The 26,214-nt window shown below is 44.8% G+C and overlaps 1 protein-coding gene across 1 annotated transcript in view; it reads left to right on the forward strand.

Moving 5' to 3' along the window:
• TBC1D22A (TBC1 domain family member 22A) overlaps positions 1-26,214 on the forward strand; it is a 2,197,648-nt gene that overhangs the window by 643,343 nt on the left and 1,528,091 nt on the right. Inside the window, exon 6 of the mRNA XM_086967294.1 lies at positions 25,137-25,265. Within this exon, the coding sequence (XP_086823420.1) occupies positions 25,137-25,265 (129 nt within the window). The remainder of the gene's footprint in view (positions 1-25,136; positions 25,266-26,214) is intronic.

The following is a 26,214-nucleotide window of genomic DNA, read 5'->3' on the forward strand; positions in this document are numbered from 1 at the left end:
ATAAGCGCGAGTCTTCTCGCTCCGGACGTGATTGTAAATCTGCTTCATGCATTGATTTGACTACCGATTCTGACCGTGCTCGTTCTTCCCGTGCGGATGACGTAGCTTGCCCTGATTGTTCTGTTAAATCTAAAATGCGGGCTTCCACGGAAGCTCTTCCCGCAGTTTCTGCTCACCCGATCTTTCGACGGAAATTACAACAAGCCCCTGGTAATCCGGGTGGCATCCCTCTTGACTGTATTGAAGATTTTACTCAGCAGGAGATTAGTGACATCCTGCAACGTTTTAAACAACGGCCTGGTGAGGCCTTGCTTACCTGGATGGTGCGTCTTTATGAGCTTGGCGCTTCCGGTATTATGCTCGATGCTGTTGATTGCTTACGATTTTGCTCTTTGAGTTCTGATTCTACTATTCAGGACCATTTTCGAAATTTTAATGGTAATGTCCAAACTTCTTTGCTCCAGCTTGCGTCTGATGGCTGTAATCATAAATATCCAACAGAGTCTGATTGGCCCTCTGATGAAAAGCCGTGGTACACTTTGCGCGATGCGTCGCAACGTTTAAAGGAGGAAGTCATGAAAACGTGTATCTTCCTTAGTACTGCTGATAGGTTATTGGATGGTTTGTTAACATCTTCCGTGCGTAACCGCATTATACGTACTTCTCCTGTTGCTTACAAGCAGGTCATGATGACATTGTTAATTAATCAAACTGGCAATCCTTTGTCTGCTGTGCTTGAGTCTGTTCGTCAGCTTGGTGAGCTGGGTGAATGGTTTAAACCTGAAAGACAGTCCCGACCTGAGGGTCGTACTGGAGGGGACTATAAGTTCTCTAGACGTGACATGTTTCTTGCTCTTATTGCTGATGGTGTGAAAAGGGAGGAGATCGATGGTGAACCTAATAATATCCTATGGGATATGTTTCGTAAGCGTGGTTTGGATCGGAAGGAAGGTGCCCGTCGTGTGCGAAAGAATGATTATGATCGTGGTTCGGATGACAGTGGTGATGAGAGACGACGTGTGACTTTTGATCGCCGTGATGATCGGCGCCAAGAACGTGGTGATTCCCCCCGTCGTAATGATGGGAGGGGGAGAGAGGATGATCGTGAAAGGGGTAGAGATGATCGTGGTTCTAACAGACGTAGAGATGCAAGGAGTTTTTCCCCTGATGTACGAAGGAGGGAGGATCGTAACAGACTCTCTGACCGTAACTTACAACTTTTTGAACCTGACACTAATCCGTTTCGTACTGGAGACGGATATGATCAAGAAATTCTGATACCGAAGAAAACTGAAAACATCTACCCTGATCTGTCTTGGTTGACTGAACGCGGGAAAAATGACTAGGAAATAGGTCAAGCTCCGGTACGCAGGTGGGCCCACAGAGATTACAGACCATATGTAGATATTGAGATTTTTTGGAAACATCGTAATATCCAAAGGGCCCGAGCGTTAGTTGATACTGGAGCGGAGGCCACTTTAATTCATGGTAAAGCAAGGAAATTTCATGGACAGTCTTTTACAATTACCGGCCTGGGTGGTAAAGAAACGCCCGCAGTTCAAACTGCACTTGAGATTAAAATTGGTAGGATTCCTCGTAGAGAATACTCTGTGTTGGTTGTGCCACTTTTGGAATACATTATTGGAATTGACATCTTGAAAGGTATGACTTTGCATTTGGATGATGGTTACTATCAGTTTGGTACTAGGCAGTACATTTCGACCAGACCCGTACGGGTTGGCCGTTTACGCATGCCACCTATTAAGATCCCTTTAGCAACGAAAGTGATTTCTCAGAAACAATATCGCATCCCAGGTGGTCATGAAGAAATTACAGCTACGATTCAGGATTTGGTTGACGCGGGAGTCATTACTCCGGTCACATCCGCTTGGAATAATCCTGTTTGGCCCGTGCGCAAAAGTGACAACTCTTGGCGCATGACTGTTGATTATCGAGAATTGAATAAACATACACCTAAATTGACTGTGGCAGTGCCTGACATTGTTACATTGATTGAGAGAATTCAAAAGCATCCTGGTACATGGTATGCTTCTATCGATATTGCTAATGCATTCTTTTCGATTCCACTTGCCCCCGAATGCCAAGAACAATTCAGTTTTACATGGAATGGACGTCAATTGACGTTCCGGAGTCTTCCTCAAGGCTATGTACATAGCCCTACAATCTGTCACCGGCTGGTGGCGGAACATTTATCTGAAGTGCCTACGATTCCACAAGTTCAGATTTGTCATTATATTGACGACATTTTGATTCAAGGTGAAACGCAAGACCAAGTACAGTCTCATTTGGATCAGATCATTGACTGTTTGCGAGCGAAAGGTTGGGAAATCAATCCTGACAAATTACAAACTCCATCCCAAGCTGTGAAATTTCTAGGAATTAATTGGCATGAAGGTCACAGAGAAGTGATCCCACAAGTTAAACGTAAAATACTTGATTTTGCAGTTCCCAGAAATAGGAAAGAGGCGCAATCCTTTATTGGGTTGTTTGGATTTTGGCGCCAACATATTCCACATTTGAGTCAAATCTTGGCTCCACTGTATCGAGTCACTCGTAAAAAGAATGCGTTTGAGTGGGGTGAACCTCAACAGACTGCTTTTGATTTGGCTAAAGAAGCTATTCAGTATGCTTTGGATTTGTGGCCCGTGAGTGAGGGTAATGTGGATTTGAATGTGTCCGTGGAAGGTCTGTATGCCAATTGGAGTTTGTGGCAAAAGCAGGGCAGACAAAAAGTGCCATTAGGTTTTTGGACCAAAAAGCTACCAGAGGCTGGTGAGCGTTACTCTCCTTTTGAAAAACAGTTGCTTGCTTGTTATTGGGCTCTGGTGGATACCGAGCAATTGACTTTAGGCCATGCTGTGATTTTGAGGCCTGAGATTCCCATCATGCAGTGGGTTTTGAGTTCGCCGAAGTCCCATCGAATTGGACATGCTCAGGAGGCTAGTGTGATTAAATGGAAATGGTACATTCAGGACAGGGCACGTGTGGGTCCGAAAGGTGTTGCGGTTCTACATGAGCGAGTGGCGCAGGCGCCCTCCAATGAAGCTGAGAGTGAGCGTTCGGTTCCCGTAGTGCAGGAGTCTCCCGTGAAGTGGGGTAAATCATTTGATGATCTGTCCGTGGAGGATAGAAAACATGTGTGGTTTACGGATGGTTCTGCGAAGTTCATTGGTGACAAGAGACATTGGAAAGCTGTCTCCTATAACCCGATTACAAAGAAATTATTGAGCACAACTGGAGACGGTAAGAGTAGTCAATATGCTGAACTCTATGCAGTTTACCAAGTTTTGAAACAGGAGTTACCAGGTACATGTCATATTTTCACTGATTCTTGGTCCACTGCAAATGGACTAGCGGTGTGGTTGCCTTCATGGCATTCGCACAATTGGGAATTGCACTCTAAAGAATTATGGGGTAAAGAGTTGTGGCAAGAAATTTGGGAACTGCTTCCGCAGAGTACTGTAACAATCTTTCACGTGGATGCTCATACTCCAATCGACTCCCTTGACAAATTTTTCCATAACATTGCAGATGAACAGTCTAAAATTTCTGAGGCAGTGGTTGACATGCAAGATTCTGATTTGGCGGGATTGGCGAAATGGGCCCATCAGAAAGCAGGACATTTTGGAGAGAAAGCCACTAACAGGTGGGCTGCTGATAGAGGAATTCATATTCCCTTTTCTTTAATTAAAGATGCCATTTTACATTGCCCCATTTGCCAGCATTCTAGAAAGAAAGAGGTGCCTCAAATTGTTCGAGGTCACTTACATCGAGGTAAATTGCCCGCCCAAATTTGGCAGATTGATTATATTGGTCCGCTCCCCATGAGCAGAAATTGTCAATACATTTGTACAGCAGTTGATACTTATAGTGGCCTTTTGGTCGCTTTCCCTTGCAAGAATGCTACCCAAGTGAATACAATTAAAACCCTGGAGCTGATTATTTTATATTATGGTGTCCCATTCCAAATTCAATCAGATAATGCATCCCACTTTCGTGGAAGATTGGTGCAGGAATTCTGTACGGAAAACAACATTGACTGGGTGTTTCATATTCCATATTATCCACAAGCTTCAGGATTGATTGAGAGAATGAATGGCTTGTTGAAAGAACAGTTGCGCAAGTTGACTGATGACCGTTACAGCCAGTGGAGAGATGTTTTACTTCAAGCCTTGTTAATACTGAATAATCGTCCTTTGTTGCATGCTGAATCTCCTTTGATGCGTTTGTTTCCTCCACATGTTGATGCGAAACCTAATTCTGTTGGAAGTACTGTTACTTATTGGGAAATTACCCCCGGTGCTATGGCTCCATGTAGAGCAACCCCAGGTTCCGCAGGCCTCGACCTGCATGCATTAAATGATGCACACTTCCCAGGAAAGGATCGAATCATTGTTGAAACTGGCATAGGTGTCTCTATACCTGCCGGTAGTTTTGGATTAATTGCCCCTAGATCTGGCCTGGCCCTGAAAGGTGTTCAAATACTCGGAGGAGTGATCGACAGTGATTATCAGGGTGAGATTAAGGTTCTCTTGCTTAATAGCAGTGAGACGGATTTGTTTATCAAAAAGTCTGACCGTGTTGCTCAGTTATTGATTATGCCTGTCTTCAGTGGTGAGATCAAAAAAGGCTCTGCCCCAACGTTGCTAACTGTGCGAGGACAAAAAGGCTTCGGATCCTCTGATCTTCCTGGAGCTAAAATATGGGTGCAATCGCCTAAAAATCCTCCTGAACAGGCTGATATTATTGCGACCGGTCATGACAACACCGTTTTGGTGATGAAGCCAGGGCAAGATGGCTGGGAAGCTGTCCCAGCTGATAAATGTTACTTACGAGAATGATTAAGGCCTGTGTTTGTATTCTTTCAGATCATTCTTTGGACTGCTGCTGCAGGATGTGTCGTCGTTGGACTCCTTTTGGCTTGCTACGCCGGGAGAGGAGAGCATCTACCGACGCCGAGTGATGGGATAACAAGAGCCGCGCGGTCCGCGTGGCAGAAGTCCTCCAATTTTTGGATCACACTCGCGAAGCGAGTGACGAACTCTCCGCATTTTTGCCTTACACCCATGAAGTCCGTCACTGACATTTTATCGACCTGTTTGGTTGCTGTCCCTGCATCTACTGATACACTTCGTCATGTATTTAATATATCCAGTGCCCGACCTAATGTCATTTTGGGCGACTTTTTGGCCCATGAATATTGTCCCTCATGTACTGTTCTTCCAGACCAGGATGTCCTTCTTAATTCCAGAATCACTACTTTTAATGTTACCCCTGGTGACCTTTGTTTCATGATGACCTGTAATCCTAAAGCCATCTCTGAATGTTTGCGGTTGAAACTCCAAGCCGCTACTACTTTTTCATTTCACCAGCGTTTGTTATGTACGAAAAGACTTCCTAATTCATGTTTTTCAGTGAAGAACAATATGACTTGCAAAAGTTTAGTTGTTGCCACTAGCCATTATCGTTCAATGTTGTTACCAGCTGGATGGCTCTTTTCATGCGGGAATTCATCTTGGCCCTATATTCCTGCGAATATTTCTGGTGGCCCATGTGCCATCACTAGATTAAGTTTGCTAATGTTTTCTTCACATCCTCCTTCACATTCCCGTATTGTTCGAGATTCCATGTCATTGTATGAAGATTGTGATTCCTCTGTTCATCTTTATTCCAGATCTGAATATCTTAGTTTAGCTTTTTCTATTATTGGTGTTCCTGCATTGGCCGTTTATAATGCCAAAACAATCGGCAAGATGGCCTGCTGGATGGTCAAATCGATCAACCAAACTTCTACTGTTCTGTCTGATTTATTATTAGATTCCCAAGGTGAACGTAGAGCTATTTTGCAGAATCGTGCCGCTATCGATTACTTATTGTTGAAACATGGACATGAATGTTCTGATTTTGAAGGGCTGTGCTGTTTTAATTTGTCTGACCATTCTAAAGAAATCCGATCCCATATTAATAAACTCCACGACTTGACTGCAGAAATTAAGGAACACATAGATCAGGGTTTCTTTGACTGGCTTTTTAATTGGCTCCCTGACATGCATTTTTTACGACAAATTTTGGGAGGGGTTATTATTACTGTCTGCGTCCTTATAGGGATTTGTTGCTTTATTCAGTGTATTCCTTCCCTGCTACAGTATTTTAGACTTACTAAGGCTCATAGATCAGTTAGTTTTGTTTCATATTATTCGTCTACTGACGTTAGTTCCATTTAGTTTGTGGTTAATAGACTGGAGTCAAGGGGTGTAATGTAATGGCTGCCTTTCTGCCAGCTCTCTGGAGAAGAAGAATGATGGAGAGTGACTCCAGCCTATCACCCCCATAACATAGGGATTAGGCCGATAGACAGGGACCCTGTCTTACAGATATAAGGGCATTTTCGTGCCATTTCCCTTAGAGTAAGGCTTATGAATTTAAGTGAGGGGTTAGATATATAAGTATTAGTCATGATTTACTCATTTGCTAACATGCCGATCTGTTTCTCATGGAGCTATGCATATTATGGGCTCCGTAGGCCTTAAGCGAGACAGACTCCATTTTGCTTTCTGCCTGGTAGCTCGAGAAGGCTTTCTAGGTGAAGTGTAATGTTTTAGTTTCAAGCTGTTGTCCGCTTGGAGAGAACCGGTTCAGGCTGACCCTTATCAAAGGAATGTATTTTTCTCCACTCCGAAGACACAACTTCAGGCCGGCCGGCTGGGAAAGTGTCCTTGGTACGGGGAGGTACAAGAATTTGGTGGGCGGCAGGTTACTGGCCGTGAATTTCCATGAAGGAACGGGCTTTGATATTAGCGAAGGTGTTAGTCTTTGAGTCAGTTAGTCCGTAGGCGGCATCTAGCCGTTAGCATCTCTGCTATTATTCACTTTCATGGTGGACAAGTCGCCATCTTTGAAGTCGGAGAAAGATTTAAGACCGAAACTCTCTGAAGATAGACTGAACGAGAAGTGGCGCGGAGCGCACTAATGCAGAGAGAGAGAGAGACGGTAGCTAATTAACAGCAAGGTTCCGAGGTCCTGAGGGAGAGCAGACGAGTTTGAGCCTAACGGTGCAGACGTGTACTTGCGACGGCTGAGGGTGACTGCAAGGCGAGCCAGGACCCAGAGACGAGACAGGAGCCTAGATGACTGCCGAGTCCCGATTTCCCATTAACCAGGTGATGTCCGACCGACTCTTATAGTGCGTGCACTCTAACCTTTATCTTTTATTCTCTTTGCAAATGTAATGCTGCATAGTAATGTGATTTATGCCTATTGTTAATAAATACCCTAATTCATATAGAATTATTGTGTATCTGGTGCTTATGTTCAATCTTGGTAAATGGCACTTCTAGTTAGGCACTATTTAGACGAACGGATGAGAAATCCCGATCAAACAAATGGTAACTAAATAAGGAGGGAGTGAGTGGACCTTTGATGTCGTGAGCACAAAGTACATTATATAATCTGAATCCATATCCAAAGTTATTACTTTAGTTTTATCCTAAATAGATTACTGAGATATCATCCCAATAACGTTTCATAGGAATGTGGTCGTCGTTGATATGCGGCGTTAATGAGAACGATAGGGAGGATACTATCGTGTAAAGCCACCGGATTGTGGTATAAGATAAATGAGAGCGCCAGGAGGGATACTGGCGTGGATGTTTCGCAGGATCGCGAACGCTTGGAAAAGGGAGCATTGGGTTCTGCAGGCCCGTGTGTAGACACGCCGGATTGTGTGTCAGATCTGCCCTAGGGTAGAACGGTCTGGGTCGGGGCGACCGCGAGGCCAACTGATGTGAATAAGATACTGTAAAAAAACCCCATATATGTATATTGTCATTCCCCATTCTTAGGTGCAATCTGTATATTTATCTGTATAGGTACTTATTGTGAATACGATCTAAGAAGGGAAGGTGAGTACGTTTTGGCTGGGTCACAGGGGCCCCTGGGGGCTGATCCCATCTAGACAGGAAATCCAGCCATTACAGCTTATCTCAGAGGCTGTGTGTTAAGCAATTACGACCACATACAGTAATACAGTGAATACACTACAAATGGACACGACACCGTAGTATTATAAAAATAAGTATTTTTATATAAGGCTTAGCACAAGACCAAAATAACGGCAAAACTGTACACAATCGGAATAAATACGTTTAGGAAGGAAAAAGGATAGTTCAAAGGTAGTTCTTCTTTAGCACAAGAGTCTTTTATATCAAGCAAATCTTCTTCTTGGAAACACAGTTCTTTAGCAACAGGGTAACTCACACGGGAGCTACACAACGCTGGGCAGAGATAATCCACAGGTTCGGCGGCGACCGCGAGGAGCGCTGCGTCGGGCCTGGAGTCACACGGACCCCCAACAACACAGTACCTTAGGAAAATGAAGCACACGATGATCAGCGGCGTCGAGCAATCCGGCGTCGCGTCTTCGGTGTCGATCAGGCCTCAGCAGGCGTTGTCGCTGATGCAGTTGCACAGAGTGAGCAGCGCTCACGGCGTCGAGGGGCACACGGTTGATGCGATCAGCAGCGGGGCAGACCCGAGGTCCTCTGGAGTTAGAGCCGTACTCCTACTCACTGGCGTTGCTGCTGGCGTCGGTCGGGCCCAGTGTCCGATCGTCGTGGTTGCTGGCTCTTTCAGAGGTGCTGGATTCACACTTCCAGCGGATAGCACTTTTTAGCAGGTGAAGTCCTTTAGCCCTGTGACTTCGGCAGGAGACTGGCACTCTTCCAGTCCTTGGAGATTTTCTTAGCAAGCGTGAGAGTACACACAAAGTTCCTCTCTCCTGGTTCCTTGGCAAAAATAAAGAAGCACTGCAGGATTCCCCCAACAACAGCACACTGGCAGAAGGGGTAAGCAGTCCTTTAGATCAGCAGGCTTCTTGTCCTTGGTTACAGGGTTCCTTGTCAGAAGTGATCTAAATTCTTGGTTCAGGGGTCCTTCTCTTATACCCCTTTTCGTCTTTGATCCCTTTGTCCATGCCGGGGGTTTCCCAACACCCTGGGTCTGTGGTGGGTGGAGCTAGGTAGTAGCACCTGGCCTATTCATTGAGCCGGGCCGGGTGCTCAGACGCCCCGCAGGAGGTGGAGCCAGCATTGACACTGGCAGGAGCAGAGCAATCGCCCTCCTGGCAGGAGGTGGGGCCAGGATCGTCCATGGCAGGTACAGAGCCATCAGTCGCTCGGCAGGAGGTGGAGCCAGCATTGTATCAGGCAAGGCAGGCTATCAACAACTACTCTCCCCCTACTCTCAACGTAATGTCCCACTCATCCCACACTGACTCATCCAGACCTCTTGGAGCCACCCAGCTCCTGTCACATACACGCAAGACCAGCAGAGACCAGATATGGTTAGACAAGAAAATAGACACTTTCTAAAAGTGCTATTTTCGAACCCAGAGTCCAAAAACCATCCACACCAACGGATGCGTAATTAAACCCCGAGTTCAGGGATACCAAACTCGACATTGCACCATGCTCCCCGAGCCAGCTAGGATTATCGCGTTAACAATCCCGGCGGCCCATTCTATCCAACGGAGAGCAGGCTACCTCGCAATAGTGAAGCCCTAAGATGGCGGCGCTTCACTATCAGGACATGCCAACTTGGTCAGGCCTGTCCTACCTTACACTTACAATGCACCCTGCCCATGGGCCTACCATAGGGGTGACTAACATGAAGTTAAGGGAAGGTTGGAGGGGCTGGCAGGTAGGTATACCTGCGCAGCCGACGTGACAGTGCAAGACTGCACGTGGGTCTCGCAATGACCGACCCGTAGACATTCTTTTACAAGGCCGCTCCTGTGGGTGGCACAACACGTGCTGCAAGCCCACGAGCGGCATTTGAATTTACAAGCCCCGGCACTCCTGGTGCACTAGACTAGGGACTGACAGTAAACCAAAACAAGCCAAACATGGATACAATAGATACATCATTTTAACATAGGGAGCACTTGCGCTATGGCACTGATCAGCAGTGACACGGCGCCCAAAGCATATACCAGCAAAACATCGTAACACAGTAGAGGCAAACAGAAAAAATGGAGGAGAGACTCAAGCCAATGATGTCAGGTCTAACAAGGCACATTGTGTAAAAATTATGCATTCATAAATTTCTATGGACAAAATTGCTTGAAACCTTTTAAAAGTCATATTTTAAGTTGTGTATGTTGGATTTATGTAATTGTGGTCCTGTTTGGTTTCGATAAAGATACTTTATTTTTCTAAACTTGTGTGGTGTCCATTTGTAATGTTATCACTGCGTTACTTTGTGTGATATGTACAAATACTTTACACATTTCCTCTGAGATAAGCCTGTCTGCTTGCACCAAGTCATTGAGCATGGTTTATCTAGGTATGTAACTCCCTTATCCTGACTAGAAGGAATGGTTCCTACTTGGACTGGGTGCAACTTAACATCCCCATTTCTAACACTTTGTATACAAAATACTTTGTAGCCTGACCATATCAACATGTTTTAGTCTTTGATAACTGATAATATTTTTATAACATCAGTAAACTCATGAAATTAAATAATTATTACCTTGCTATTAAATAAAGAGAGTGATTATTACCCAATATGTGAGCTGTTTGAATATTAATGTTGGGAATATCAGACAAGGCAAGATAAATGTGTTTTCGTTTTAAAAAGCCAGATTTCCGCAGCCAATTAGTTAAATCTGATAACAAAATCTTGACTATCACTTATTCTTAGCTCCACTTTCATGTTGTGCTTATCTAGAATAGTCCATTTTTCTTTTAATATATGAAATGTAATAGTTGTTTCAACATAGGTGCTGCTTCCCCAAAGGTCTTCAGGGCTCCACCCTCCTACTTTTCTATGCAGTTTTATCATTGGAATGATTCATACTAGTTTATTATTTACTATTTGTATAATAACAAAGGAGCACCAGGACCTAGAATGAGACCTTCTCTGGCAGTTGAAGTAATTTAAAAGAAAATATTTTAAATGCATGCTGTGTTTATGCGTGCATGTGAGAGAGTGTGTGTATGTGAGTGCATATGTCTATATTAATGTGTAAGCATGATTCTGTGTGTGTGTGAGAGTGACTCCTAGTGAGTAAGATTGAGTGCTGGTAATTGAGCATGAGTGAATAAGAGTAAGTGTGTCCCATGTTTATGCGATATTAGAGATGCAGGTGCAGAGGTTAAGAGGCCTACAGCAAGTGCATTTACTCTGAGAGTTGGTGTACAATCAGAGCACAACTTCAAAGAACCCCTTGGAAGAGTCCCAATGGATTTCCAAAGTCCCCCCAGTATCTCTCAAGTGGCGAGTGCAGCCTCCTACGGCTCCCACCTGCAGGTTGATGTCTGGACCCTACTAAAATGGGTCTAGAGTAGCTGGAAGTGAAAGGTAGAAACCCCAGTTGAAATGCAGCTCAGGCTTTCACTGATGTGCTCTGCTTAGCACAGGCTTAACTTGTCAGTGTTTTGTTATGTGATTGGGCATGCTATTCCTAATTGCACCAGGTACACATAAATGATACCAAATGCCATTTATCAACTTTCTAAATGCTTTGCAAACGTTGAATTTAAGAGCTTTCTTGTGAATGCTGTATTGCCTTTGATGCATCTGACTCAAACTCAGAGCGACAGAAAATGAAGAAAGATAGGAAAACAGTGACAAAGGGAGAAAGCAACAAAAAATGATATATAAAGGAAGTGTATAATGGTGCAAGAAAGTTGCATGAGGCAGAATCTAGGCTCGGTGATGGTGTGGCCTCGCCCCAATGATATGGGATGCATCTCTGTCCATTGCCAGCTGTGCCCGCTATCACCAGCAATCACACCTCTGGAGTGGCCCAGCAAGTTAAAAAACGGACACTTGTTGTATCTGAGGGATCCACCCAAGATGGCTGCCACCAACTAGGTGACTATGGATGTGCATGGCTCTGTTGAACCCAGGCTACAGTGGTGAAATCAGAGGGCATTTTACCAGTGTCGTGCCGCACCGTTTTAGAATGCTGAGGTTAGGCAACACCAGTATTGTCTCTGTGATGGCAGCAGCGATCATGGGGTGCATAACTAACCTGCTCCACAAGTAAGCTGGAAGGAGCATGTCTTTGAGGGAGCTGTGGGCCCAGCTGCCCACTGCCACATAAGGGGAGTCTCAGAACCCCTTTCAGAGGGCCATGGGGTAAGCTGGAGCTACTGGGCTAAACCATGGAGGTTGTGGCCTTTTACTTCTGATGTGCTGGGGCATTAGTATGGGTCTTAAGCAACTGGGCCAAGTACCCCCTTAGCACTTGACTCTCAGTGGTAGCGTGGGTTGATCAGTCCCAGTCTTCCTGGGGGAGGGGGTGGCAGAGCGATGCAGTAGCAGCTGTTGGTGAGTAGAAATCTCAACTTTGCAAAGGCAGCAGCTGGACATTCACAGTGCTTCCTCCAATAACACAGTAGGTTCCTCTGATGATTTTCACAGGAATGGGGACTATTGCTTGAGTTCTAAATACTTTAGTTGGGGCTCAAGCACACAGATGTCACCACAGCGTACTTTCATCTCAACATCGGCGAAACCAGGCAATGATCCTTGCTTTTCACAGTGACCTCTTCTGGCTTACGGGGTAGCTGTCTTTACTACACTCATGCACTATGGGCAGATCAGCACAGCAGTAATGCAGTCTTCATGGTGGCCCCCTCTGGTATACAGAGTCACCAAATTTACTAGCCACACAGGCAATGGCTAGTTCAGCACAGTAGTAATGCAGTTTTCGCGGCGGCCCTCTCTGGCATACAAGGTCACTGACTTTACTCTGCACAAGGGCTATACGGCTATAACCTGAAAGGCATGGCAGCAAATCAATCTTCTTGGTGGCCCACTCTGGCATACAGGGTCACCAACTTTTCCCCATGCATAGGTGATGGCCTGATCAGCTCTGTAGTAATGCAATCTTCACAATAGCCCCCTTTGGCATAAGGCGTTGCTGTCTTTACTCCTCATAACAGGCAATGGGCAAATGGTGCAGCAATGGCTAGCTTCATGATGGCCCCCTCTGGCATACGGGGTCACTGACTTTAATCTGCACATGGGCAATGGCCTGATTGGTGCAGCAGCTGCTTCATTACACCTCACAATACGGATACACTAGCCAGAATTCCCAATTGGAATTCGCTACCTCCAAGAGCTCTCCTCTTCTTCTCAGGGCACATTGGTATTGGCAAGCTGCCAGGCAGACTTAAATTTTCCTTGCCGATGTCCCCTCACCCACCTAGGAGACTGGCCTGGCACACCTTAGCCCCCAGTCCTAGTCACAGGTAGAAGTCTTGCAGAGCTTCTCCTCCTAAACGTGCAGGCTGAATGGCTGCTTGGCAGTTGACAATTTTGGGGGCCCAAGCTCCCCTTCTTAAATGTGGGTGTCTGTTTCTTTTTAAAGTACCCTATCCTCTGTTCTGCCTTTCCTCCAGAAAAGCAGTCTGTCACAACAGGAGCAACTACAAATTAGACTGTATCTAAAACAGAGGCAATGGGATTGACTAGAGATTCACACCTGAATGTCAGCCACAGCAATACGGCTATCAAAATGTTATCCAAGGGCCCCAGTCCCAGTCTTTAGGACTCTCTCATAAGCCTCATCTCCTTTCCAAGATGTGCCCTGCCCCTTCCCAGTGGCCTTTTAATGAATCAAAAACCACAGTTCCTCCCTCCAGTGTGTGCCCAGCCAACTCACAGGAATGGATTTTCACAAAATTGAACCCAGTGTCTTCCATGTATTGTACCACCCACATACACCCAGCACATGCATGCAACCACACTTGTGCTGCAGAGCGATACATACTAATTTGATGTAGGCCTAGGGTTGTTAAGCGCACATCACCGCAACTTTAAATGAGTGAGCATGAAGGTCTCACTCCAGTGACAGGGGTAAAAAAATCCAGTTTACTCATACTGATCACTACGCATGTGCTGTCACCACCTCGCCCATGCTACTCAACTCCTGGTAAAGGCAGTACCATTTCATCATCATAGTGCTTTGGCTGTCCCTGCAAGTCCAACAAGCCTGTAATCTTTGAGACAGGCCTATGTCATGGCACACACGCATGATCTGTGTTTATTCATGAGAACAACAATCAGCACATGGGATCCAGTTTTGTTTGCAGCTTGGGGGATCCGGGTAGAGGTGCACATATAACACCATGTGAGGAACTTTCCCATCCCAAACAGTGAGGGTGTTGTCTGGAAAGTGCCCACCCAGCCCCACTGGACTGGTTGCACTGAGATGGATTGAACATGCTGGGTGTGGGAAAGCTCTGGAGGCTGCTGATGCAGCTGACTTAGTGAATGGGCAGCACCACAAAACACTGTCCTTAAACTGCCTTAGTGCATAGAGGGTTGTCATTACCATGCTAGCTGACCGTCCCCCGGTCACTGCATTGTACACCTGGTAGGGCGCTAAGGCAGAGTGCCTAAAGGCCCATTACAGTTTCTGGGGTGTGGTCCTCATGACCCCTTTGACTCCAGCGATAGAGTGCAGTAGTCCTTAATAGTGGAAAGGTGCACTGCAGAGACTTAGCAGAGGCTTTCCAGCACACTTGCCTACACCCCTTTCTAATGAGACTTGTCAGAGGCTGAACTAATTAATGCTCAGGCTTGGGACTCTCATCCACCTCTGGCACCCACGACGGGTAGCCTTCCTGACCCTCACCTAGGGACTGTGACTGTAGGATTTTGCATCTCCTAGGTCAAGCTCCTCTGCTGTCTGGTGCAGTCAATTGTCCGGTCCACCAAGACCAAGTCACGATTGCTTTAGATACTCCTTCAATGAGTAACAACAGGTGTCGGCGTCTCCTGCTACTGGTGTGGCAATAGATTAATTCGACTGAAAAATGGCAGTCATAACGGTAAACAGGGATGCCTTAGAGCTCAAAATATACACTTTTGAGATTGATCACAATTGTTGGGATGACCGTCATAAGGCTTGGCAGGAGTTAGACTACCTTGGATGACTTGAAGCTGACAACCAACAAACTCCAATTACAGATGAAGGAACTCATAACCTGAGTGCAGAGCATTGTACTGACAATGCAGTGGGACTGGACAGCATAGGAACACAGAACCCTGGGGCTAGCTCATTGCATCACCTTGTGGCCATCAGGAAACAGCACTGGAAGAAGGCACGCTGTCTGTTCCCATGTGCTAAAGGCCCATGGCAGAAGCATTCTCAATGACTGTAGAAAACAGGTGGTGGCAGATGAACTTTCCCTCCTCACAGAAGAAGGCACACCTCACTGCAGTAAAAAGGTGGTAACTGACTCAGTGATCTACACAAACTCTGCTTTTGTCCGCTCCCTGGGTAGGGAGAGCGACCTCCCGTCATCACCCCATGCACAGTGGATGACCTGCTTTGAATGTAGAACCTGGTTGTGTATTATCCGTTGGGGTTCACTATAGGGTTATGCTCATGCTGGCTCCCTAACCAATGCTTACCTCATCTAAAGACGGGGTGGTATCCACAGCTACATGGGCCTTTCTCTTTAATTCATAATTTTCCACAAACCGTACAGATATACTTGAGTATTACTTGTTTGTGGCCAATCAGTATCATTCTGTCTTTTCTTCTTTTCTGGCCATCGGTTTGGATGCTGGACAACTGTTTGGCTGTGCTGAGAGATGGGAGTAGTTACTGTTTGCAATAATTTGCAGTTGTTTCTCACTGAGGTTCTGCTTACACAGCATCTGGCTTTGGGGTTGAGTAGTGGGAGGAACTTGGAGGGGTGGGAATGATGCTGACAGAGGAGGCGACTAGTGGCATACTTATTTATCATGGAGAGTTTAGTTCTGTAGTTTAAATTGATCTTCTGGAATGAAAGGGGCCTTAATAGCATTTTCAGGTGCTATGAGGTGCTCTCCTATCTTAAGGGGCACGGCACCCATATTACCTTGCTTCAGGAATCTCACTTGAAGGTGACAGACAACCCGCTACTGCTTTCTCTTCACTGGGGTAGGATCCGAACACCTATACCTACCGGGCTGCTTAAAATGATATTCCTAGAAGGTTATGTCTAAAGACAGGGCTTAAGTGAGGCCATTCAACATTATTTTACATACAATTAAGGGCCTGCTTCTCCATATTAGGGGAATCAGATTTTTCACTGCTGCCCTAGCATGTTTCACTAGATTCAAAACCGAGGAGGCTGGGCCCATACACATTATGGAGGTGTCCACGCTGAATTTCCTTTTGGGACAATGAGCCATGCCTGGTACATACTATCTCTAATAGAAATATTCTTCCTACCTGCTTGTTGGGGGCTTATTCCCATCCTAATAGGAAAACGCTCACTAGGAAATTTATAGACCGATCTTTATGAATTGGAAATCACCTGAGCCTCCTAACTTGACTATAGGACAGAGGAACATTCAGAGGTTTTCTGTTACATCGAATGGCTAGCCTGAGTTGTGAGCTCCTCGTAGTCACCTTCCATGAAGCTGTAGTGGAGCATAATGTCCAGCAGGAATAAGCCACTGGATGTTCCTCCACCCTCACTTTCCCAGATTAATGCTAGTGTCACAACCCCATGTCTGGGTTTGACCATGTGGCCCTCTGGGGCGCTGCCTCATCTACAGCACACCGGTCTGCAACTAACAGGATACCAGGGTTACTGTTTCGTTGTGTGATAGTATTTTCTTTAGAATGCTATACTCTGTCTTGGTTACACGTGAGTGTCCCTCCTCACTCTCAGGATGGCAGGCCAACAAACATACAGATACGCCATTGCTACCTCAGACAACTGTTGTGTATCACACACCATGTAGCATATTTACCTTTCAATGCTGGCATCAGTAAGGACGAGATAGTGCTGATTTTTTTTCCTGGATGCTAATGACTGTTATTTTTTCCCTTTGCATTAAGGCAATGTGTTAGACCTGGCAGCCTTGGCTAGGGTTTCCCCATGCTTTGGGCACTTTGCTGATCAATTCCAAAGTGTAAGTGCTCCCTTTGTATATTGTTATTATGGATTGGTGTTTCCATGATTGGTTTATTTGGTTTACAATTAATTCCCTAGTACAGTGCGCCATGTGTGCCCAGGGCCTGTAAACCAAATGCTGCTAGTGGGCTTGCAGCACTGATTGCGCCACCCACACAAGCAGCTTTGCAACAAGGACTCAGGCCTGCCATCCCAGTGCCTGTGTGCAGTCTATTACTGCCATGTCTACCGTGCAAGTGCACCCCCTTGCCAAGCCATAACTTTCCCTTTTCTTTCATGTGAGTTGCCCATAAGGTAGGCCCAAGGTACGCCTGTGGGCAGGGTGCAGTGTATGTGAAAGGGGGACATGCCCTGATGTGTTTGGCATGTCCTGATAGTAAAATACTGCCAATTTCATTTTTCACTATTGTAAGGCTATCTGCCCCGTAGGATAGAATGGAGAGTTTGCTCATAACATTTATGAGCATTACTGCCCATGTGAACAAGATAGGAAAATAAAGTTTGATATGCCTGAACTCAGAATGTTAAGATGCATCTTTTAGTGAGTGTGATTTTAACATTCTGGATTTGAAAATACCACTTTTGGAAAGTAGGTGTTTTCTTGCCTAACCATTCAGTTTGCCTCTGGCTTTGGGGTGAGAGGGGCTAGGAGGGTGCTTTCTGTGTGAGTCAGGGCTGGGCTGATTAGACCTGGGTTGCATTCAGAGTAGGTGGAGGAGATTTCTTTCACACCTGAATGGGCCTGGTCTGTCTAGGACAACGTTGTCTCCTCCTCCTGCCAGGAAGTTGCACCAGAGAAGACATAACTGGTTTTGGCTGGGCAAAGAGCTTCTCTGCCACAGAGAACAAAGGATTTTGTATTATTAAAAGAGGGGACCAGGCCACAGACTTTTAGATCAGTTCTGGGAATCCTTTGTCATGGAGAAGAGCTGGAGAAATGGAGGAGGAATACTGCCCCTGTGCTGTTTGCTGTCTGGGGTTGGCCTGCAGTTGCTACTTTTTGGCAAGGCTTGAAATAGAACTTGCATCCTGTTCTGAAGTCTCATGGTCACAAAGACTTCACCCCCCCCCCCCCCAGCCCCTCTCAACTCCTTTGCTGGGGGTTCTGACCTGCTGAAAGGTGCGTGCCAGTGTTCTGGTCCTCTGGAAGTCGTTTTTGGACTGGAAACTGTGGGAACTGTGAAAATAAACATATTGTAGCAGTGCAAGAAGAATTTTCGGCCACATTGCCACCGCCGAAGAATCGACATAGTGCCTGTTCACGGCTGAAGTGTCTGCCGTGCGACGAATCCTGTGCACTGATCTCTGACGTCCGAGATCATAGCACCAATTCTGATGCAGTTCCTGTGTGTAAGAACCAATGCATCGAGGAGGGACGCAGCTGGAATCATCGCAGCGCATCTCGGGTCTTCACACATCGCATCGTACTGGATTGACATGCATCACATCGAAGTGTCAAGTCTGTTGCATCATTGGGGATGCAGTAAGAAACCGACGCATCACATCCCCAAGCAGTAAGAAACCGATGCATCACCTCCTCTCCGGTAAGGAACCAACGCATCACCTCCCCTGGGCAGCAGTAGGGAACTGACGCATCACCTCCCTCGGAGCAAGGAACCGGCACATCACCTTCCCTGAGTGTAAGGAACCATCCAAGGTACTTTGTGTAAAAGTGTTGCATCCAACATTTTTTTGGAACAGAACAGTTTCTACCTTTTAAGAATAACATGTTTAGTACTGTATTGTGGATTTTTGTTGTTTTGGGCTTGTTTGGTTTGGACAAAGATTACTTATTTTCTAAACTGGTGTGGTGTCCATTTATAGTATTTTCACTGTATTACTGTATGTGTGCACACTGCCTCTGAGATAAGCCTGTCTGCTCGTGCCAAGCTAATAAGGGGTGAGCCGGGGTTATTTTAGAAGTGTATCCCCCTTACCCTGACTAGGAAGAAGGGTCCCTGCTTGGACAAAGGTGCAAACCCTTGCTAACTAGAGACCCCCATTTCTAACAAAGTCGTTTACATGCCAAAAAGTAAATAAAAGCTATGTTTTCAAAAGATCGAGACGAGGCATCCTTGGTATGACTCAGCCTTGGGATTGGGCAGCCCCTGCATTAGGCAAAGCTGGTTTTGACTCCTAAGAAACAGTTTGTGCCCCTGCCCTTACTATTATTATTATTTTTTCAATGAAAACATTGATACTAAATAAGTTTTTTGTTTAATGAAAACATGAACAAGAGACTGAAATACATTGCCTTTAAGATGCGTAAAAACTAGATTGAAAAACTATACTCTCTGGCTGAAGCCAACCCTACATATCCATATCGGTAAGCATAAAACCCAACTGCTAATCTCAACACGTGAATAAAAAATTGAAGGATTTAAAAAACATAGGAAAACAAATTCCACATTGAAGGAAAAATTTAGATGTAGTTCAGCTACTAAAACATTCTTTTCTGCTACTGCTTATCAAAGACCTAAGCTCCCCCGTCACAGTCCTAGTTGAGTATACAGCTTACAGAGAAGTGCTCAGAGTTTAAAATAAAAAGAAATAGTATAAGTCACTGACGTTTACAAGTAGAAAGATGGCAAACAGATTATGCACATTCAAAGATTACCTGTAAGCTTCCATAGAGGAGGTATGTGTCAGGGTCTGAAGGTGAGACGAAAGGCCGTGGTCTAACAAGAACCCCAAAGCCATAAAGCAACCAAGGAAAATGCCACCAATCCAATTGGATAGTTAATTACAAAAAGCATCTATAAAGGTGGAGAGGGCACCTTAACTAAATTTGCTATATTCAGGATGGCTTATTCCCTGCAGACAAGTGCAGAATGAGCTAAGAAGCATCAAGCAAAAAACAATCACATATGTTACTTTCTGCATTATTATAATTATAGTCACTTGCTGTTAAAAAGGTTTTAGAGGCTAAAATAGTCTTGATCAAGGCAAGCCAAGAAAGATGAGGACAAAAGTAAATGCTTGCAACTCAAATCTCACCATGACGTCCCAGTGTAACTCTCACGTAAATCTACACATTTGTCAAATTCGAAAGCAGATTTGTTTTCTCCAGTGTTGAAGCATCCGAACATTTGGTGTCTAGTGCTATGATTAAAAGACACCCTTCTGAGAGTGAATGGTCAGTGTCCGTGGTGTTATGTTGCACATAGCCCTCACTCCATATCAGATTACTTGTATGATAGGGATGATGTTAGAATGCTGTTGATTGGTTGCTTCCACTTAGGATTCCGTATGGGTCCTGTTACACACTGAGAGTAAAAGGTGATGTTTTTCTCCTACCAGGGATAACAAATAATTCTTCATGATTTTAGTGGGACGGAAATGATTCAAGTACTCATTATTTCCATGTCTATAGTTTCCAAATCTAGTGGAATGTTGAACCATCTGGAGCATTACAGACACGTATCTCTGTTGCCACCAGCATTTCATACTTGCTGTCAATTATAATATTGTAGATACTATGAATCCCTCTGTTTTGAGATAGAAGACACACTAGGCCATGCGTTTCCCTGTTGGAACTTTCTATGAAAGGCAGCATGATTTATATAGTTTTGTCCAAGACAATGACCTTGGAAATCTAGTTCCACACGGTTCCAACATATTCAAGCAATTTAGGAAGGGCCAAACCCGTCCCTCATCTGCCCAAACTCTTGCCTAGATTCAAAGAAATCTCTGGGTAGCTTCCCCATTAGGTATCACCTATGGGACCAGGAATTACAAATAAGTGACAGTGACTGAATAGAGACCAGGAAAATGCCTTACATTTGGAAGACTTGAAAGGATGACAGTAGTCTCATAGCCGAGTAACACTGGCCCACCAATGATCATGGGCCTGTTATATACAGCCCTTCTGACATTTGCACCATCTAAGAAATCAGCAGATAGAGAGAGTAAAACAGAATTCTCCTGCACATAGTCCAATTGTACCAGGAACTATGGAAACCAGAGGTATACTAGGACTGCTGAAAATCTGTTCTGCAATTTCATGTAAAAAAAACACTTAAAAATGTACAGAATGATGCATTGTACAGACAGTTTGCGTACACAATGGAAGTGGTTGTCCTGAGTACAGAGGATCAGTTCAGAGCAGCTTTAAAATATATAGGAAAAACACAACCTGTCCCGATAGGAATCATAGAAGGATTATAGCCACAGTATTTAACTTAGTGCCCTATATCTCCAGTCACACAATCAGAAAAGTAGTGTTATGAAGACAACAGTGCCAAAGGTACCATACTGGGAGAGAGAAAAAATGTTTCCTTTGGAAAGGATGTGGTCTCATGGCTAAACCTCTGACCTTGGAGATGGGACACTAAGGTTGGGAAACTAAGGTTCGAGCCTCAGGGTCGACTCCACATCCTGTGATTCTGAGCAAATAACTTAACCTCTCCGTGCCTACCAAAAATGTGAATGTGTCCTTGTGTAACATAACTGGTGCTCATGTAAAGCGCTCAATACCTTTGGGTCGACTTTGCGCAATATAAATCTGCAACAACACAAAATAAATGTGAAGGGTGTATCACTAGACATATCATGAAGCTGCTGGTTGCCCTATCATCTGCTGCACCCTGTGAAAGAATCTCTCGAACTCCCCAAGGAGGACTAAATGCAAGGAAGACCTCATTGCAGACTGGGCAGAGCTCAGAGGAGCATGCCCCTAGGAGCTCAGGCAATTTTCAACCACAGAAAATAAATATTGTGATGATTTGAAACACTGACAGGTCTTATTTCACCATTAAGGTTAATGGGGACTCATTGTTTCTTCCTATCAGTATTAACTAGAATTCTTAAAGCACACACCTACCCTCCACAAGATTTGAAAATGCAAATATTTGTTGGTCAAGAAGAAATTAAAAGCACACTTTGTATTGATTCGGGGGATGTGGAGTAACGTCCTGAATGTTAATTAGCATTAGTCAAAACAGTATTAAACAAATCAAACTAATACACATATGATTTGTTTAGCCCATTTCTAAGCCAGAAAAAAAGATCAGCACTACTGGGAATGTGTGAAAATTCCTAGAAGGAACTCCCTAATAAACAATGCCTAAAAAAGCTGGTTTTAGAAAACAATAGTTGAAGTTTAGGCCGCCAGAACTATGTATAAAACATAGTTCAAACTTCAGGGACTAAGCAACCTGTCGAAATGGGACTACTAGTGGTCTTTAAAGAAGTACATCCAAGATTATCAGCACTGTTCTCTATTGTCACAATAGTTTGGTGCAGTATTTAGGGGCAAAGCTATCACAAAACGCTCTCAAGTGTCAGAAGCTGGAATCCCAGGCTTGGTGGCTGTGGAAGATGTCCGCACTGTAATGCTCTCATTTTCGCACCCGGGGGAGGCTTTCATTTCAACCTGTTTCCAGTAATGAAAGTCCCGAGAAATTCAAGATGTGAGGCTGAGGGACATTGGCTTACCTGAGCAGAATATTTTGGGAGATGCACGGAGAATGTGTTCTCTTTAGGTTTTCATTTCACTTTTTATTTTAATCCGGAGCAGGGGTCTTAGCAACAATGTTAGGGCTCTCTTAGGGTTGTGCATCCTAGTCAGTTTTGAAGCCTAAATTTATATAATTTTAGATAACGGATACACTTTATATTGCTAAATGGGTCGGATCTATTTTATATTTATTAATAAAGTTTTCAACGGCATCGGACAACGATGAGGCCGCCGCCCTCATCCTCCTGGACCTCTCCACCGCCTTTGACACTGTCTGCCACCGCACACTACGCACACGCCTCCATGACTCAGCGATCCGAGACAAGGCCCTGGAATGGGCCACCTCCTTCCTCTCCGGCAGAACCCAGAGCGTCTGCCTCCCCCCATTCCGATTCGAAGCCCCCAAGATCATTTGCGTCGTACCCCAGGGATCATCCCTCAGCCCGACACTGTTCAACATCTACATGGCCCTGCTCGCTCAAGTCGCCTGACAGCAGGACCTCAACATAATATCCTACGCCGATGACAGTAAACTGATCCTCTCCATCACCAAGGACCCCCTCACCGCCAAATCCAACCTCCACGTAGGAATAAAGGCCGTCGCCGACTGGATGAAGATCAGCCGACTGAAGCTGAACACGGACAAGACGGAGGTCCTCATCCTCGGCTCCAGCCCTTCAGCCTGGGAAGACTCTTGGTGGCCTACAGCACTGAGGGTAGCCCCAACACCCACCGACCCTGCACGCAACCTGGGAGTCATCCTTGACTCTACACTCTCCATGACCAAGCAAGTCAACACAGTCTCCTCCTCCTGCTTCAACAACCTCTGCATGCTCCGCAAGATCTACAGGTGGATCTTCAGATTCAAGAAGAACAGTCACCCAGGCCCTCGTCAGTAGCAGACACGACTATGAAACGCCCTATACGCAGGAGCCCCGGCCAAGCTCATCAAACGACTGCAACACATTCAAAATGCCTCTGCACACCTGATCCTCGACGTACCACGACACAGCCACATCACCCCCCACCTGAGATACCTGCACTGGCTCCCCGTCAACAAGAGGATTTCCTTCAAGCTCCTCATCCACGCACACAAGGCACTCCACAAGACCAGCCCAGCTTACCTCCACTGATGACTTTTCTTCTACGTCCCCAACCGTCAGCTCCGCTCCTCCGACCTCACCCTTGCCACCGTTCCTCGCATCCGAAGAACAACCACCTGCGGCAGATCCTTCTCCCACCTCGCCGCCAAGACCTGGAACACCCTCCCAATAAGCCTATGACAGACCGAAGACCTACTGACTTTGAGGAGGCTACTCAAGACCTGGCTGTTGACCAGTAGCGGCCTCTCCCCCTTTTTTCCCCCAGCGCCTTGAGACCCTCACGGGTAAGTAGTGCGCTTTACAAATTCTTGATTGATTGATTGAATTTATACTTTTTGGCAATGAGAAAGTACTTGAACGGTGGTTATTTATTAGTTTTTAGAACTTTTCTGTTTAAGATGGGCAGCATAAACACAGTTTGCTCTAAATATTTTAAGAATATTTAGAGCAAAGTGTATTTATACTGCTCAGCTTAAACATGTACCATTTCTGAGGGAATGTTGAGCAAATTGAGTTTGGTCCAGAATATTCTTGCCAATGGCAACACTAAAATAGACAGCCAATTATCTAATATGCATATATCATATCTACCTGTCACTCGCGCTAACACAGACTCATGCTTATGCTTCCACATACGCTCTCTCACGCACGTATAAACACAGCATGCATTAAAAGAATAATTTTTTAACTTACCTCAAATGCCAGTGAAGGTCCCATTCTAGCTCCTGGTGGTCCATTTTTTTTACACAAATAATAAATAATATACTTTTATTAATCATTACATGATAGACCTGCACAGAAAATTAGGAGGGCGGAACCCTGTCGACCTCACGGAAAGTAGCCCCTATGTTGAACCAACTCCTACATTACATAAAGTAAGTGAAAAATGCTCCATTCGAGATCAGCACAACATGCAAGTGGAGCTAAGAATAAGTGATATTCAGGATTTTGTTTCCAGATTTAAGTAAATGGCTGAGGAAATCAGGCTTTTGGGGGAACAATAATTATCTTGCCGTGTCTGACATTTGCAACTTTAATATTCAAAGAGCTCATATATTGGGCAATAAGCACTCGCATTATTTAATAACAAGGTAACACCTAGAGGATTCATTATTTTATTTCATGAGTTCATTGATATCATAAAAATATTATCAGTTGGCAAAGATTAAAACATGTTGATATGGTCCTTACCAAGGTATTGCCTAAAATACTGCAGTCAGTAGGAAAAGGTTTTCAGACTCCAAACCTTATTTGCTATCCTTTAAAGCTAGCTGTGGACTTTTTCATCCTTTCTTCTTCAAAGTTACATATAAAAACAATTGTACTGTGCGTGATGACCCAGGAAAGCTGCTGAAAAAATGCAATCACTAAAACAAAGAAAACGAGAAAAACACATCTAAAACTATTCCTGCTAAACTGTTTTATTTTCACTGATTTTGCCACATCTGAGGGCAGGTATCCCAAATCCAGCACCGGCTGACGCAAGAGAAAAGCCTGGTGCCTTGCCGAGTGTCTTGCCCAGGTGGCCTTGCAAGTGAGCCAAAGGCAAGAGGAATATTTTTGCTTTGCCTTTTTAGTTACTCCTTCTGTGATTCTTGATCATATACATGTTTTTCTTTTCAGGGGTATCTTCCTCCAAATGTTGAACGTAGAGAATGCACGTTAGAAAGAAAACGGAAGGAATACTTTGCATTTATTGAACATTATTATGACTGCAGAAACGATGAGACGAACAAGGAAACGTACAGACAGGTATTTATAAGCCAACCTCTCAAAGCTACGATGGAGGGCATTTGCCGCCGAAGTGACGCGCGAGACTATGTAGATAACTTGAACATATTAATACAAATATGAAGCCAAACGGGGGATGGACGGTTTAGTGGAGCGTCCGTTGGTGTCCGTTCGAGCTCTGTATTATACAATGTTTTTCCCATTTATATCTCACGAATATATGAACAATTGTTGCTGGAACAATGTTTTCCCTTTTAGTTCCTGCAAAAATAATTCATGCTGCTTATTGATTGTAATCATTTGTAATGCTCCATTTGAAGGAGACTTGTTGTAAATGTTGCTATCTTGAGGCCATGTGCGTTTAATCAACTGTCCTAAATTCACAGACTTCTCATCTACTGAAGTCCAGAGGCTCAAATCCGGAGGGTTTTAAAGGTTCCCTTCACAACTCAGCACATATATTCCATGCTCTAAAAATACTGATATTTTTCCTGGTGTGAATGTCTCTTTCCAGTAAGTGGTTGCACAACACAGGTGAAGTGAAGGATGCTAAGAGCCTTGCTTTGACATGAGGCTGAGATGGAAGAGCAGGGCGGTATAAGGTTGTGGAAGAGCTAGATTGTAGAATGTGGGGGGAGGGCAGGGGGTGCCTTCTTTGCTATGTGTTTACATTGTTTACACTGACCAGGTTTGTATAGAAAGTGAGAGTCAAGATGTAAAACTTAATCTTCTCCTCTAGTGCCCTTTCCATTGGTGCCCTTTTGTGTTCACAATCTTTGTTGGTGCCTCCACAATAACCTCATACCCCACAGATTCCCTCACTACCACCAGGGGCGTAACTTCGGCGGGGGAAGTCGGGTTGTCATGTTGCGCCCCTCTAATAAGTTTATTTTCTGGTGAACATTTGGGTACAGGTGCTTTCACTACGGTATGATGAGGTGCATGTTGGATTTTACCTGGGATTTTTACA

This window comes from Lissotriton vulgaris, chromosome 1_1 (genome assembly GCF_964263255.1).
Source record: "Lissotriton vulgaris chromosome 1_1, aLisVul1.2, whole genome shotgun sequence".
In the NCBI taxonomy this organism is placed as follows: domain Eukaryota; kingdom Metazoa; phylum Chordata; class Amphibia; order Caudata; family Salamandridae; genus Lissotriton; species Lissotriton vulgaris.